Here is a 17,737-nt window from a genome sequence, read left to right as displayed (position 1 = left end):
AATTGGGGCTTGTAGTCCTGGTTGTTATTGGACGACCCTCTGGAGCCTTGATTGTAGGGACGGCCGGAAGAGCGGCCCCTGCCTCTGCCGGCCTGTCCAAAAACCCGAGGGGCGAAAACCTTTTTTACGGTTTGTTGGGCTTTATCCAATGAAGCAAAAGTAGAAACAAATCTACTGAGGTCACGAACCAAATTTTCTCCGAACAGGAGACCATTAGCCTTGGGGCCAGGATCCATAGGAGCCAGATTTGAGAGTTTAGGATCCAATTTAATAAGGAGACCTTTGCGGCGCTCATGAGTAATTGCAGGATTCGCATTCCCTAGGAGACAAAAGGCGCGTTGTGCCCACATGGAGATTTCTTCTGCAGAGAGTTCCGTACCCTCTAAGCGGGCGGCTTCCGCCAAGTCAAAAATACGGGCTAGAGGACCCACAATGTCTAGCAACTTGTCCTGACAAGTGGACCAAGCTTTGTCCACCCCTCTGCGGGGGTCCTTGCCAAACTTGGAAAAGAAGGTAAGGAGAGGTTGGTCGATGGAAGGAACTAACGTGATTTTGTCGGGAAGAGCTGGTTTAGGGCACTCAGATTTGAGCCTAGATCTCACTGCGGCCACCAGAGGGAGACGCAATCTGGCTGAAATATATTCTCCGACATGATGGGAAGGAAGCCATTCGGTGGAATTTGGGTGTCGAATAGAAGAGGGATCAAACATGGGAAAACCCTCAGAGTCAAAGACTGGCTCAAAAGAAAAGGAATCTAATTTAGCAGATTTGGAAGGGGGGGGGGAGGGTCAGCAGTGTCAAACATGTCAAATAACTGATCAGCGTCATCCAAATTAGCATCATCATCATCATCGGTGTCCATTATGGTGGAAATTACCAATTTTCTCCTAGGAGACTCTGCATGTTTGTCTTTTTGTTTGCGTTTGCCCTCGGAACCAACAAACCCCTCCTTAGTAGGAGGCCTGGGAGGCACTAGGTCCTCAGTCAAGAGCGAGGAAGACTCGCCAATCAGTGACGCTTTTTTAGAGACACGAGCCTGAGCAGAGTGGTCCACCTTTCTTTTTCTGCTTTCCCCCACAGATTGGGCCATTAATTTGGACATGATGCTTAACATAGAGTTCTCCATATTTTTGGACATTCTTTTCATGGAGACTTCCACAGCTGTTTCCACAGAGTTATTGATAAATTTACTCAAGTCCTTTTTAAAAGTTTGGGAGTCCTGCGCAGGGACTTCTTCTAAGGAACTATCGAGTTCCATAACCAGGCTGTAACAGCAAGAACAACAGAAAAGGCAGGAGGCAGGCGAGGGTTAAAATTTCGAGCAGGGGCGTGTTTAGGAGGCGGGCCGAGCAGAGAGCGTCAGCCGGCTTCACACACGGAAGCAGAGACCAAGAGCTTGAATCGCCGACACGCTGAGGAGTCGGGGACCGGAGAAGCCTCAGGGAAGACGCGCGAAGCAGCGCGAGCCAGGGAGCTACCAAGCAAGCCCGAAAGGGGAGGGGGGGCAAAGAAGAAATGCACCGGAGCCTAACTGAGACACGTGTAAAACGTGAAGGCAGCAGCGCGAGGTCGCGCTTCACAATTATAAAGTAAACATCATGAAAACGGGCATAAATGATATAAATTCAACAATTATAGTTCTGTGAGCAAAGATAACGACACTTATCTGACTGCGAGCAGCAAGAAAAGAGGAAGCTGCGCAGTCAGTTAGGGTCTTTATCTGTTAGGTCCTCCGTGATTGGTTACTTCACTCTCGTTTTTTCTCATTCCCATGGCCCAGTTTGTTCTCTGGCCCCCTGGGAACTGTAGTTTTTTGCTTATCTTGGCTGCTGTGCAATTAAATGCAAGATTAGAAAGCATAATAGGAGCCTCCGGTCTTGCCATAAAATTTAGCCACCAGATCTGCAGGTGTTAACTGAACCCAAGAATAGAATAACTATGGCCCGAACACCTTGTGTGCCTCAATCACGAAGGGAACGCGCCCACCTGTTGCTGGTATGCCTTGTTCTAACAATTTCATAGTTACTGCATGTCTGTAGTTTTTCTGTCATGTTAAGAGCGTTAGCCAATTCGTCTTCTCCCAAGCTACTCGCGGGTCAGTTATTTTTAGAAGAAAAGAGAAAAAGTTAAGAGGTAGGGTTGCGCACAATGTGGAGAACTGTTTATCCTTACAAGCTTGTTTATACCTTCAGCCAATACACAGAGTATATCTGCTCAGCTGTGGCTGATATTCGTTCCCATTTCAGACGTCTCTGAAAAAGTCTGAATAGGGCTTTCTGAGAAAGCATGACTGAACTACTCCGGTTTTTACTGTTAATATAAGAACCAAACCAACGTTGGCGGCGCCATGTCATGTAGTTCCTAGGAGTCCCCTAGTACCTGCACGTTTTGGATTACCTAAACTGAGGGCTTGGTGTCCCTGACGCATCCGGACACCCCCACAGGATATGTCAGCCGTTAGAAGGGCTAGCTCTACAGTGCCACTACCACCCTCTTGTATCTTACAGTGGCTAAGGTAGTCTCTGCTAACCACTGAACATGACAAACCTGATTCCTCAGGGATCTAAACAGCGCAGTACTTTTCACTCAGACACTCGTGCCTGCTTTCTCGCAGAAAATACACAGGATAGTGATTAGGGTGTTTCAATATGTATTTATTGGTCCAGTGACATTCTTGTGTAAAACATGTCCTGCGACAATCAGGAGACAGAAGCTTACAAAAGAAATTGCTAATACCAATATAGTAAATAGTAGATATGTTTCCACCAGAGTGCTAATAAGATGAACATAAGCAGTTCAGATAAAAACTGTAGCACTTGCATATTCATCAAATGCATGCCCTAAGTAATTTTCCTAAGTGTACCCAGCCTAGCCTGGATGTGTAGGTGAATGTACGTATGGCTATGTGTATCTGTAGCCAAGAAACCCCTAGAGATGAACCAGCCCCCTCTTCTGATGGTTGGGAATAAAGGACCCCATCTCTGCTTCGAGGATGACAGCCCGCAAGGGATGTCAGACCGCTGCATGTTGAAGATTCAGCATGCAGGAACCTTGTCTCAGCTTGGAAGGAATTCTCCTATAATTTTTAGGGGGTAGTGAGGGTCTTTTATACTAAAAGAGGTCACTTCAGGGTTTTGTCTAGAATCAAAATGTTTCTACAACATTCATAAATGTTTTGAAAACAGTGAGTGATGCTTTTCCAAACAAATGTGATAATACACAGCTGGCTGTTGGCCAAGGATGAAAAAAAGTTTTGACCCTTACAGAATAATTCTGCTGTGCCTGGGGACATGTTTATCTACATCAGGTACAGGGATTATAATAGAATTCTTAGAGCCTGGCGTTAAAGAGACAGGAGCAAGCTGCTAGGTAAATGGTCACCTGTTTTGGAATCGTTATTGTTGTCTGCTTAGGATAAATGTATGTAAAAGGGTTATTCATGTCAGGACTAGCCTAAAGGACATGACAGAAGAAATTACAGACACAGAACACCCAACTTAGCCCCGCAGTCTCTAATGGCTACCCGCCTCCTACAGGATTTCATGCTGCTCCCTTGCTGTCAAAGGAATTGTGCTCTGTTTTGGGCAAGCAAGAGCAAAATCCAAGATTTTGGGTTGTACATTTTTCAACAGATTGGAAATATTGTTTTAATTATTGAAATAAATGATTAATTAGAGCCTGTGGTTTCTGGTGCTCCGCACTGGCACTTAAACTCCAGAACCTGCACTTATGATAGCTGCCACATGGTGGCACAGTTTGTGTAATTTAAAGATGAGCAGAAAAACTGTGGTTTGTTGATTCAATATACATTAAAAATAACCAATACCTGCCACCCAAGCCATTCTTAAGGCTTTGGCAGTCTCAAACAGTTTGAATTGCCATACTTTTAGCTGTGTGTAGTTGTGTAAGTACAGTGGCAATGTGTGGTGCCAACTGAGGTGGCCTCCGGACAAGAGACCCAGCACTTTTTCTAACAAATTTAGCACTTATTGAAGTTGCAATACAAATTTTAATGTAAGGCTTACATAAGTGAATAGCTGGATGTATAGTATGTGAAATTAATCTTTTTCTTTATTGTTTTAGATAGCTAGGGTGTGGCTACAAATACACTTCTAAATATTTAGATTTTTTTGTCATAAAGTCAATGTTGTAACAAGCGCAATGTCAACCTCTGTTGATTAATAATCTTATTAATGGCAACCTCTGTTTACAGTAATAAGATTATTTGGACTCAGCTGTACTAATTACGCAATGCCCAGTTGATCATCTCAACAGATCCGTCCGGTCCAGTTTCCTCCAATTCCTTCCATCCTGGCTGGGCATTAATGCCTCAACTCAGATAAAACTGAGTGAGTCTCGATTCACCCCTACTCTATTCCTTCCATCAAACGTTTAGCCCCCAGATGTTTTGTACCCCCTGAACCTTCAGAATATGAGGGAAAACCTTGGTTTCTACTGGAGCACGGCTCTCTTCCTGGCTAGATAAACTAATCCCATGTCCTCTTATGGCTGCCTATTGAATAAAAGTTCTGATAATAATCCTACTTCTCCTATGGCCGTTCATCAAATAGTCGTCCAAACAACCATATTTAGTGTGGATTATTGCAACTCCCTCTTCTTGAGTGCATTATCTTAAGTGCTAAAGATACTTCAGTGCATGCAGAATGTGGCAGCCAAACTTCCTCTGGCCTGTCCCTGGCGCTCTTCTTCATCTGCGGCATTTGATGCTCCTTATTGGCTTCCAGTGGAAAAGAGGATGCCCTTTAAGTCACTTAAACATATCCACAGATCCTGCCATCATATGGGATCTACCGATCTTAAAAACACGTTTTTATGCCATGCCTCAGGTTGTTTCCTCCCATCATCTGATGCCCTCCTTCTCTAGGTTCCTGGATTCCTACATGCCTGAATGTGAGGCTTTTTGGTTGTTACCGCCATAATATGAAATTTCTGTCTATGCTTATGCAATTTACAGAATTTGCTGCACTTAAGGAAAGTACGGAAGACTTTGCTCTGTACTAAATGAGTCCCCTTCATTTCCCCCTTATTTTGCCTCCTCATTGTGCTGAAACATCTGTATAGGTAGCAGTGCACTCAATAAAACTGGTAACATATAACCCACCATATTCAGGAAAATTAGCAATACATTCTTCATCATTAATTAGGTACATACATTTGATGACTGTTAGAACCGGCTGTCTCTAGTTGGCAGAGGTATACACTTCTGACAAATAGGGACACTCTTTTTCTAGTCAGGGCAAGGGGATCACACCCTTCGATAACCCCTGCTCACCCCCTTGGTAGCTTGGCAGAGCAGAACAGGCTTATCTCAGAGGCTGTGTGTTAAGCAATTATGACCACATACAGTAATACAGTGAATACGCTACAAATGGACACGACACCGTAGTATTATAAAAATAAGTATTTTTATATAAGGCTTAGCACAAGACCAAAGTAACGGCAAAACTGTACACAATCGGAATAAATACGTTTAGGAAGGAAAAAGGATAGTTCAAAGGTAGTTTCTTCTGTAGCACAAAGAGTCTTTAGTATCAAGCAATTCTTCTTCTTGGAAACACAGTTCTTTAGCAACAGGGTAACTCACACGGGAGCTACACAACGCTGGGCAAAGATAATCCACAGGTTCGGCGTCGACCGCGAGGAGCGCTACGTCTGGCCTGGAGTCACACGGACCCCCAACAACACAGTACCTTAGGAAAATGAAGCACACGATGATCAGCGGCGTCGAGCAATCCGGCGTCGCGTCTTCGGTGTCGATCAGGCCTCAGCAGGCGTCGTCGACGATGCAGTTGCACAGAGTGAGCAGCGCTCACGGCGTCGAAGGGCACACGGTTGATGCGATCAGCAGCGGGGCAGACACGAGGTCCTCTGGAGTTAGAGCCGTACTCCTACTCACTGGCGTGGCTGCTGGCGTCGGTTGGGCCCAGCGTCCGATTGTCGTGGTTGCTGGTTCTTTCAGAGAGGCTGGATTCACACTTCCAGCAGATAGCACTTTGTAGCAGGTGAAGTCCTTTAGCCCTGTGACTTCGGCAGGAGACTGGCACTCTTCCAGTCCTTGGAGATTTTCTTGCAAGCGTGAGAGTACACACCAAGTTCCTCTCTCCTGGTTCCTTGGCAAAAATAAAGAAGCGCTGCAGGATTCCCCCAACAACAGCACACTGGCAGAAGGGGTAAGCAGTCCTTTAGATCAGCAGGCTTCTTGTCCTTGGCTACAGGGTTCCTTGTCAGAAGTGATCTGATGTCCTAGTTCAGGGGTCCTCCTCTTATACCCCTTTTCGTCTTTGATCCCTTTGTCTATGCCGGGGATTTCCCAACATCCTGGGTCTGTGGTGGGTGGAGCTAGGCAGTAGCACCTGGCCTATTCATTGAGCCGGGCCGGGTCCTCAGACGCCCCGCAGGAGGTGGAGCCAGCATTGACACTGGCAGGAGCAGAGCTATCGCCCTCCTGGCAGGAGGTGGGGCTAGGATCGTCCATGGCAGGTACAGAGCCATCAGTCGCTCGGCAGGAGGTGGAGCCAGCATTGTATCAGGCAAGGCAGGCTATCAACAACTACTCTCCCCCTACTCTCAACGTAATGTCCCACTCATCCCACACTGACTCATCCAGACCTCTTGGAGCCACCCAGCTCCTGTCACACACACGTAAGACCAGCAGAGACCAGATATGGTTAGACAAGAAAATAGACACTTTCTAAAAGTGCTATTTTCGAACCCAGAGTCCAAAAACCATCCACACCAACGGATGCGTAATTAAACCCCGAGTTCAGGGATACCAAACTCGACATTGCACCATGCTCCCCGAGCCAGCTAGGATTATAGCGTTAATAATCCCGGCGGCCCATTCTATCCAACGGAGAGCAGGCTACCTCGCAATAGTGAGGCCCTAAGATGGCGGCACTTCACTATCAGGACATGCCAACTTGGTCAGGCTTGTCCTACCTTACACTTACAATGCACCCTGCCCATGGGCCTACCATAGGGGTGACTAACATGAAGTTAAGGGAAGGTTGGAGGGGCTGGCAAGTAGTTATACCTGCGCAGCCGACGTGACAGTGCAAGACTGCACGTGGGTCTCGCAATGACCGACCCGTAGACATTCTTTTACAAGGCCGCTCCTGTGGGTGGCACAACACGTGCTGCAAGCCCACGAGCGGCATTTGTATTTACAAGCCCTGGCACTCCTGGTGCACTAGACTAGGGACTGACAGTAAACCAAATAAGCCAAACATGGATACAATAGATACATCATTTTAACATAGGGAGCACTTGCGCTATCGCACTGATCAGCAGTGACACGGCGCCCAAAGCATATACCAGCAAAACATCGTAAAACAGTAGAGGCACACAGAAAAAATGGAGGAGAGACTCAAGCCAATGATGTCAGGTCTAACAATGACTAAAGGTATATTTGCTTTTTTTGCGTTTACTCACTTTATTAATAATTTAAATAATATATTGATCAAAGTTTCTAGAATCTAATGCTTTTACTTTTCATTGTTGGGTTTAAAGACTAAAGATTTAAATATGTTTATTGTGGTAGTGGCGTTTTTACGTCTGTGTAATTTTTTGTTTAATTTTTGAAAGAACCCTTCCGGTCGCAGGAGAAGCTTGCAAGCATATACACATGAAGAACTTCCAACACTACCAGTTGTAAGTGCCTCATATTTGTTGTGGGTTATTTTTGAATTTTTTTTTTCCTCTTTTGTACTTTGGATCTTTACTAATTTCATATTGCTTTTTGATAGACTGTGCATGTTTAAGTCAATTGACACAGATTGGCATACTTAAATGTCGTGGCTCAGGGCAGGTTTCTCTAATGTCAATCCTGGACGGCCGGATCTATGCCAGATTTTTAGCATGTCCGCATTTAGATAAATGTAGTTATCTTAAAAATCTTGCATGGATCCTGCCCTCCAGGACTGACATTGTAGAATTCTGGTTTAGGGTATTGAGAAGATATTCAATGAGAACCTCAAACCTGAGAAGTTCCTTGTATAGTGATTTCAAAAATTTTACTTTTGGGAGTTTTATATTCTATGTAATGGCAGTGGTGATCCTAATTTGGCATATTGTTTTGATTTCTGGGTGGTTTAATAGCGTTGGATTTCAAATTAAATGGGAGTTATGAGCCCATTGTATAAAATAATCAGTAATTCTTACCTAGGTGACCTACCTGTGGGCTTTTAGATGTAAGCATCTACATATTCTTGTAAGGTAAGATATCATTTTGGAATGTGTGGGTGGAGAGATTCTGTATGAGATGGTTGGAGAGGCAGTGACTGAGCTGCTGTAGTGTTTGTTTGCTAAAACTTAATTGTTATTACTGACCTACAAAATAAACAAGTTTCTGTCAACAAAGGATTGGTTTCTCCATGGCATAATGGTGATGAGCTGAGGGAGAGGATCTTCACACTCTTGGATGCTACTTTGTTTGTTGATCACGACCAGGCTGCTCTTTCTGCTCTATTGGTGGTTTGAAGAACAATGGATATCCTTCTGGGAACTTAGTCTGAACTGCTATACTGTCGTGAGTTATTTAAGATGGATTCGAACACTACCACTGCTTCCAACACTAGTACAAGAAGTATTACTTTTATTTCCTGTAGAAAACTGAGAGAAGCTTGTGGCCATTTTGTATGGTTGTGCATTGGCAAGAAAACAAGGCCAACTTCCTTTAAAAAGCACACATTTCTGTGTGAGTTGCGGCCATTTTGGATGGTTGGGCAGGAGGAGGAAAACCAGAGCAATTTCCCTTAAAGGAATTGTATATTTACTTGGCAGCCATTTTGGAAGTTGTTTTCAAGTTCATCTACATATGCTTGATTATATACAAGTGTGATGTACAAGGAGAATGCATGCTTACGGTGACAGGCACACCAACAGTGTAAATTGTCTACAGTTGGGATAGATCACCTGCTTACAGTAACAGGCACACCAACAGGAGTAGATAAGATTCACACCGTGTTTAGGCTGTGCAATAGGATTTTCCTTTATACTGAGGTGTTCGTTCTTATTTATTGCATTTTCAGAGATACTTCAATCTGAATTATATTTTTAAATATTAATTGTTATTAATTGTATTTTTCCACAATGTTTTCTATTGCTCCACCTCCAATGTTTCTTCAAAGTTCTGGTGAATTTGCAATGTCATGTCGTTTTGGTGAAACATTGTTACAGGGGTGCAGGCCTTAATGCATTCAAAAATCGTACGAAACTAGAATCCAACCAATATCACAGCTGAGCTTTATTAATTGGATTATGCTGTCAAACAGCTTATTTTGAAATTTGCTAAAAGTGTGAATATAGTTATGTAATGCTATAAATTTAATTCACGAGCACAAAATGAGAATGAGACATTTGAAGAGTATTTAGCAGATTTCAGGCCTTTGGCCTCACAATGTGATTTCGAACATAGAAACTATGAAGAAGTTTCGACGGATAAGGCTCTTATTAAGTGTAAAAATAAGAAGGTGAAGGAATGTCTTTGGGCTTGTTCTGATCTTACATTGAAAGAAATTGTGAATATTTCCATGGGTATTTAGGATTTAGAAAGATTTGTGCTGGAGATCAGGAGTAAGAACAGTTAAGTCAATGCTGTTCATTATAATTCTCCTTTGTATTGTGTAAGCATCGAAGATAAGGAGAAAAATGCTGAAGCCAGTAAAATGTTTGACAAGAATGGGCTTCAGTGTTATTGTTGTGTGAGTTGTAATAATTTGGGAAATTTCAAAGGGTGTCCAGGTATTGACCAGGCATGTGCAAAGTTTAAAAAGAAAGGAAATTTCGCACATATGTCTTAATCTACTTACCACAAAAAAAAATGTTTTGGTTGAGGATTTGGATAGATCTGGTGATGGACTTAATCCAAACAAGTTTCTGTGTGAATGATTGTAGAATCCAAAAGAAGTTGCCATCTACTTCTATTCAATTGGATGATATTAGAATCAGCATGATGGTGGATCTTGTGCATGGTACACCATTATTACACATTAATTGCCATAATCTTTATGGCCAGGTAGAGAGTCATTACCCACAGAGGTGAGTATAGGTGGATATACTGGTCATCGCATCAAGATGGTGTTATTTTTTTTGTCCATCCTTAACTTTGAAGGAAGGTCATTTAAGGGGAATCCATTTTGGGGTGGCTTTATCCGGATGATCTTGGGATTAGACTTAATCCACGTATTATTCTACCAGTGTATTCACTGTGTTTGGTGATTATGAGAACAGTGTTATGTTAGAGCTGTGGCCATGAAATATCCTGAAGTTTTCACTACACAACTTGGGCAGTATTAAGGTTTAAGCATAAGATAATCCTTAAGGAGAATGCCATTCCGGTAAGACATAAGGTGAGAAATATTCCAATTAATTATAGAGACAAATTGAGCTTACTCAAGGAGTTGTGTGGTAAGAACATTATTGGAACTTCAATATGAGGTTCTCTGATTGTGATTTCTATGAAATCCTCAAGAGAGTTGAGGTTGTGTGTAGACCTGTATATGAACCATGTGGATTGATCAACATCCTAGGCCAAATAACCATAAGTTAATATCTGCATTATCATTAGCTACTATTTTCACAACTTTAGACCTAACTAGTGCGTATCACTAGGTGGTGTTACATGAAGACACTAAGGGCCAGATGTAGGTAATTTCTATTTACCGATTCCTAAATACCGAATTTTACTGTTTCGGTATTTAAGAATCGGTAAATAGAATGTAGGTAAAAAATCGGTAAATGTTACAGATTCGGTAATATTCGTTATTACCGATTCGTTATTTACCGAATTGGTAATAAGGAATACCTTCCCATTCATTCCTATGGGCTTGGAGGCCCATAGGAATGAATGGGAAGCCATTCACTATTACTGATTCGGTAAATACCGAATCGGTAATAGGGGGAGCCTATTCAAGGGTGTCACATTGACACCCTGTTGCACCCCTGAATCGTGCATGTGTGCACATGTGGCGCACATACATGCCCTAAGGGCATGTATGTGGTTATGATGAGTTTTTGGACCCACCTAATCGGGCACTGTTCACTTAGCGCTCCGCGCCTTAATTATACTTTGCACTCTCTTTCAGTTTTTTCACTGATATTTATTTATGTTCATTTTTGTGATAAGTTTCATTCACTCATGAATTATTCTCACTTCTCATGATACAAACTTATAGTTCATTTCATCTGTATTACAAACATTTATATCAACCTTATGTTTTCATTACTTGGTTTCATATACATTTTCAACACAATAAGCGGTACGCAAAAATTTTTTAACATGTGAGCCCAATGCATTTCGGCGCCTCTACGGTGCCTTCATCAGGGGCAGCTCTGAAAATGAAGCATATAAACATAGTATGAGATTCTTTGTGCTGTAAAGTTCATGGGGGATATGTAGCTAAATTCTGTGTAAATGTCCTACCTGTTATTCATCATAAAGGAAATTATTTAGAACCACCATTCAATGAACTCTTTGCGTAGACACTGTGGACAATAATGAATAACCTGTGTTGGTTATAAAATTATGATTGTAATTAGGTATTGGAAGAGAGGACTTGTAAAAACATACCTGTATGTATTGATATGAATACACTGTAGAGAGAAAGTAATTTGTATCAGTATTACTTGTCACTATATTTTATGTGTGACTTTCTCAGATGATAGGTCCTAGGACCCTTACCTTATCTTCACCAAAAATATGACTTGTCTGGTGAAAGAAAACACAATTACTAGACTGTTTTTAGGCTATGTGTCGACACTATTGATGTGCTCCGAGAGAATAAGTAAGACCATATAAAGGTTTAAGGACCCTTACCTTGTCTTCAATAAAGTTATGATTCTTTCTAGTAGAAAAAAACGCAATTACTGGACTGTTTACGAACAGTCTAACGGGGTAGTCGATGTGCTCAATGGAAACTATTTTAAGCCTACCTGATGCGCCAAGGTTTCCACCAAAATTGGGGTTCTGCTTGCTGGTCATTTTCCTTCACGCTGTGCCGGAAAAACGCCATATAAACCTCTGCGTACTCCGCCAGGAAGCGGAGTTTGTAAACATGAATAAAGGACTTAATGTTAGTGCTGTGGTTATCTTGTTCAGATTTTTGGGCGCCATATTTGGGTGTATATCTCACTAACTAATCCAACTCGATCATTTACTTAATCGGTGATTAAGACTGAAATACTGGGGATATATCACTATCCATATAAATCCCACGAACCCCGCCGGAGAGCGGAGTTTGTGAACCCAGAAAAGGGACTTAATGTTGATACTGTTATCGTCCCGTTAGAACTATAGGCCCCCTGCTTACATGAGTATGTATCTCGTCAGTGAGACTGGCTACAAATACACTTCTAAATATTTAGATTTTTTTGTCAAAGTCAATGTTGTAACAAGCGCAATGTCAACCTCTGTTGATTAATAATCTTATTAATGGCAACCTCTGTTTACAGTAATAAGATTATTTGGACTCAGCTGTACTAATTACGCAATGCCCAGTTGATCATCTCAACAGATCCGTCCGGTCCAGTTTCCTCCAATTCCTTCCATCCTGGCTGGGCATTAATGCCTCAACTCAGATAAAACTGAGTGAGTCTCGATTCACCCCTACTCTATTCCTTCCATCAAACGTTTAGCCCCCAGATGTTTTGTACCCCCTGAACCTTCAGAATATGAGGGAAAACCTTGGTTTCTACTGGAGCACGGCTCTCTTCCTGGCTAGATAAACTAATCCCATGTCCTCTTATGGCTGCCTATTGAATAAATGTTCTGATAATAATCCTACTTCTCCTATGGCCGTTCATCAAATAGTCGTCCAAACAACCATATTTAGTGTGGATTATTGCAACTCCCTCTTCTTGAGTGCATTATCTTAAGTGCTAAAGATACTTCAGTGCATGCAGAATGTGGCAGCCAAACTTCCTCTGGCCTGTCCCTGGCGCTCTTCTTCATCTGCGGCATTTGATGCTCCTTATTGGCTTCCAGTGGAAAAGAGGATGCCCTTTAAGTCACTTAAACATATCCACAGATCCTGCCATCATATGGGATCTACCAATCTTAAAAACACGTTTTTATGCCATGCCTCAGGTTGTTTCCTCCCATCATCTGATGCCCTCCTTCTCTAGGTTCCTGGATTCCTACATGCCTGAATGTGAGGCTTTTTGGTTGTTACCGCCATAATATGAAATTTCTGTCTATGCTTATGCAATTTACAGAATTTGCTGCACTTAAGGAAAGTACGGAAGACTTTGCTCTGTACTAAATGAGTCCCCTTCATTTCCCCCTTATTTTGCCTCCTCACTGTGCTGAAACATCTGTATAGGTAGCAGTGCACTCAATAAAACTGGTAACATATAACCCACCATATTCAGGAAAATTAGCAATACATTCTTCATCATTAATTAGGTACATACATTTGATGACTAAAGGTATATTTGCTTTTTTTGCGTTTACTCACTTTATTAATAATTTAAATAATATATTGATCAAAGTTTCTAGAATCTAATGCTTTTACTTTTCATTGTTGGGTTTAAAGACTAAAGATTTAAATATGTTTATTGTGGTAGTGGCGTTTTTACGTCTGTGTAATTTTTTGTTTAATTTTTGAAAGAACCCTTCCGGTCGCAGGAGAAGCTTGCAAGCATATACACATGAAGAACTTCCAACACTACCAGTTGTAAGTGCCTCATATTTGTTGTGGGTTATTTTTGAATTTTTTTTCTTCTCTTTTGTACTTTGGATCTTTACTAATTTCATATTGCTTTTTGATAGACTGTGCATGTTTAAGTCAATTGACACAGATTGGCATACTTAAATGTCGTGGCTCAGGGCAGGTTTCTCTAATGTCAATCCTGGACGGCCGGATCTATGCCAGATTTTTAGCATGTCCGCATTTAGATAAATGTAGTTATCTTAAAAATCTTGCATGGATCCTGCCCTCCAGGACTGACATTGTAGAATTCTGGTTTAGGGTATTGAGAAGATATTCAATGAGAACCTCAAACCTGAGAAGTTCCTTGTATAGTGATTTCAAAAATTTTACTTTTTGGAGTTTTATATTCTATGTAATGGCAGTGGTGATCCTAATTTGGCATATTGTTTTGATTTCTGGGTGGTTTAATAGCGTTGGATTTCATATTAAATGGGAGTTATGAGCCCATTGTATAAAATAATCAGTAATTCTTACCTAGGTGACCTACCTGTGGGCTTTTAGATGTAAGCATCTACATATTCTTGTAAGGTAAGATATCATTTTGGAATGTGTGGGTGGAGAGATTCTGTATGAGATGGTTGGAGAGGCAGTGACTGAGCTGCTGTAGTGTTTGTTTGCTAAAACTTAATTGTTATTACTGACCTGCAAAATAAACAAGTTTCTGTCAACAAAGGATTGGTTTCTCCATGGCATAATGGTGATGAGCTGAGGGAGAGGATCTTCACACTCTTGGATGCTACTTTGTTTGTTGATCACGACCAGGCTGCTCTTTCTGCTCTATTGGTGGTTTGAAGAACAATGGATATCCTTCTGGGAACTTAGTCTGAACTGCTATACTGTCGTGAGTTATTTAAGATGGATTCGAACACTACCACTGCTTCCAACACTAGTACAAGAAGTATTACTTTTATTTCCTGTAGAAAACTGAGAGAAGCTTGTGGCCATTTTGTATGGTTGTGCATTGGCAAGAAAACAAGGCCAACTTCCTTTAAAAAGCACACATTTCTGTGTGAGTTGCGGCCATTTTGGATGGTTGGGCAGGAGGAGGAAAACCAGAGCAATTTCCCTTAAAGGAATTGTATATTTACTTGGCAGCCATTTTGGAAGTTGTTTTCAAGTTCATCTACATATGCTTGATTATATACAAGTGTGATGTACAAGGAGAATGCATGCTTACGGTGACAGGCACACCAACAGTGTAAATTGTCTACAGTTGGGATAGATCACCTGCTTACAGTAACAGGCACACCAACAGGAGTAGATAAGATTCACACCGTGTTTAGGCTGTGCAATAGGATTTTCCTTTATACTGAGGTGTTCGTTCTTATTTATTGCATTTTCAGAGATACTTCAATCTGAATTATATTTTTAAATATTAATTGTTATTAATTGTATTTTTCCACAATGTTTTCTATTGCTCCACCTCCAATGTTTCTTCAAAGTTCTGGTGAATTTGCAATGTCATGTCGTTTTGGTGAAACATTGTTACAGGGGTGCAGGCCTTAATGCATTCAAAAATCGTACGAAACTAGAATCCAACCAATATCACAGCTGAGCTTTATTAATTGGATTATGCTGTCAAACAGCTTATTTTGAAATTTGGTAAAAGTGTGAATATAGTTATGTAATGCTATAAATTTAATTCACGAGCACAAAATGAGAATGAGACATTTGAAGAGTATTTAGCAGATTTCAGGCCTTTGGCCTCACAATGTGATTTCGAACATAGAAACTATGAAGAAGTTTCGACGGATAAGGCTCTTATTAAGTGTAAAAATAAGAAGGTGAAGGAATGTCTTTGGGCTTGTTCTGATCTTACATTGAAAGAAATTGTGAATATTTCCATGGGTATTTAGGATTTAGAAAGATTTGTGCTGGAGATCAGGAGTAAGAACAGTTAAGTCAATGCTGTTCATTATAATTCTCCTTTGTATTGTGTAAGCATCGAAGATAAGGAGAAAAATGCTGAAGCCAGTAAAATGTTTGACAAGAATGGGCTTCAGTGTTATTGTTGTGTGAGTATTAATAATTTGGGAAATTTCAAAGGGTGTCCAGGTATTGACCAGGCATGTGCAAAGTTTAAAAAGAAAGGAAATTTCGCACATATGTCTTAATCTACTTACCACAAAAAAAAATGTTTTGGTTGAGGATTTGGATAGATCTGGTGATGGACTTAATCCAAACAAGTTTCTGTGTGAATGATTGTAGAATCCAAAAGAAGTTGCCATCTACTTCTATTCAATTGGATGATATTAGAATCAGCATGATGGTGGATCTTGTGCATGGTACACCATTATTACACATTAATTGCCATAATCTTTATGGCCAGGTAGAGAGTCATTACCCACAGAGGTGAGTATAGGTGGATATACTGGTCATCGCATCAAGATGGTGTTATTTTTTTTGTCCATCCTTAACTTTGAAGGAAGGTCATTTAAGGGGAATCCATTTTGGGGTGGCTTTATCCGGATGATCTTGGGATTAGACTTAATCCACGTATTATTCTACCAGTGTATTCACTGTGTTTGGTGATTATGAGAACAGTGTTATGTTAGAGCTGTGGCCATGAAATATCCTGAAGTTTTCACTACACAACTTGGGCAGTATTAAGGTTTAAGCATAAGATAATCCTTAAGGAGAATGCCATTCCGGTAAGACATAAGGTGAGAAATATTCCAATTAATTATAGAGACAAATTGAGCTTACTCAAGGAGTTGTGTGGTAAGAACATTATTGGAACTTCAATATGAGGTTCTCTGATTGTGATTTCTATGAAATCCTCAAGAGAGTTGAGGTTGTGTGTAGACCTGTATATGAACCATGTGGATTGATCAACATCCTAGGCCAAATAACCATAAGTTAATATCTGCATTATCATTAGCTACTATTTTCACAACTTTAGACCTAACTAGTGCGTATCACTAGGTGGTGTTACATGAAGACACTAAGGGCCAGATGTAGGTAATTTCTATTTACCGATTCCTAAATACCGAATTTTACTGTTTCGGTATTTAAGAATCGGTAAATAGAATGTAGGTAAAAAATCGGTAAATGTTACAGATTCGGTAATATTCGTTATTACCGATTCGTTATTTACCGAATTGGTAATAAGGAATACCTTCCCATTCATTCCTATGGGCTTGGAGGCCCATAGGAATGAATGGGAAGCCATTCACTATTACTGATTCGGTAAATACCGAATCGGTAATAGGGGGAGCCTATTCAAGGGTGTCAGGGTGTCACATTGACACCCTGTTGCACCCCTGAATCGTGCATGTGTGCACATGTGGCGCACATACATGCCCTAAGGGCATGTATGTCTGCCACATGGCACTTTTAAAAAAGCACAAAATTGCTTTTTTAAAGGTATTCAGTATTACCACCAACCTGTAGTTGGTGGTAAATAACGAATCCTTAAAGCAAAAGAGTACTCACTTGAGTGCTCCCTACTTAGGATTTAAGGATTCGGTAATTTACCGATTCCTTAAATTACGGAATCGGTATTTTACTGATTCCTTAAAATAACGAATCAGTAAATTACTGAATCTTTAAAACCAGCCTCCTACATCGCAAAGGGCTAAATACTGGTTGGTAACGGGATATTTACCAATTTTCGGCCTTTACCGACCAGTATTTAGCTACCTATACATGGCCCTTTGCTCCTTACTGCTTTTATAACACCAAAGTGTCTTTTCCAGTATAAAGACATGGGTTTCGTATTGGCCAGTGCAGGTGCTGTTTTTTAAAGGATCACAAAGGAAACCCTGGATGTGTTAGATAGTGCAGTTGCCTTCCAAGATGACATATTAGTATACTGAAAAGACAAACTGGAGTATAACAATAACTTACAGAACATTTTGAAAGCTTTACATTGGAAGGGACTAACTTTGAGAATCGCTAAGTGCAATTTTGCTATTAACAAAGCAGAGTATTTAGGACATTGCATTTCAGCATTTCAGCTGAAGGAATCACATAAAAAATGATCTAGTAAAAGCCATTTGTGATGC

The 17,737-nt window shown here is 41.0% G+C and overlaps 1 protein-coding gene across 3 annotated transcripts in view; it reads left to right on the top strand.

Annotated features, from left to right (window-relative positions):
* NEDD4 (NEDD4 E3 ubiquitin protein ligase) overlaps nucleotides 1-17,737 on the top strand; it is a 1,992,497-nt gene that overhangs the window by 891,638 nt on the left and 1,083,122 nt on the right. For 2 of the 3 annotated variants that reach the window (XM_086958341.1, XM_086958340.1), the window contains one exon: nucleotides 7,606-7,671. The exons of the other annotated variant lie outside the window; for it this stretch is intronic. In XM_086958341.1, the coding sequence (XP_086814467.1) occupies nucleotides 7,606-7,671 (66 nt within the window). The remainder of the gene's footprint in view (nucleotides 1-7,605; nucleotides 7,672-17,737) is intronic. 3 annotated transcript variants of the gene reach the window in all.

This window comes from Lissotriton vulgaris, chromosome 2_1 (genome assembly GCF_964263255.1).
Source record: "Lissotriton vulgaris chromosome 2_1, aLisVul1.2, whole genome shotgun sequence".
Lineage (NCBI taxonomy): Eukaryota > Metazoa > Chordata > Amphibia > Caudata > Salamandridae > Lissotriton > Lissotriton vulgaris.
Note: the sequence above shows the minus strand (reverse complement) of the source record. Positions and strands in the feature narration are given on the sequence as shown.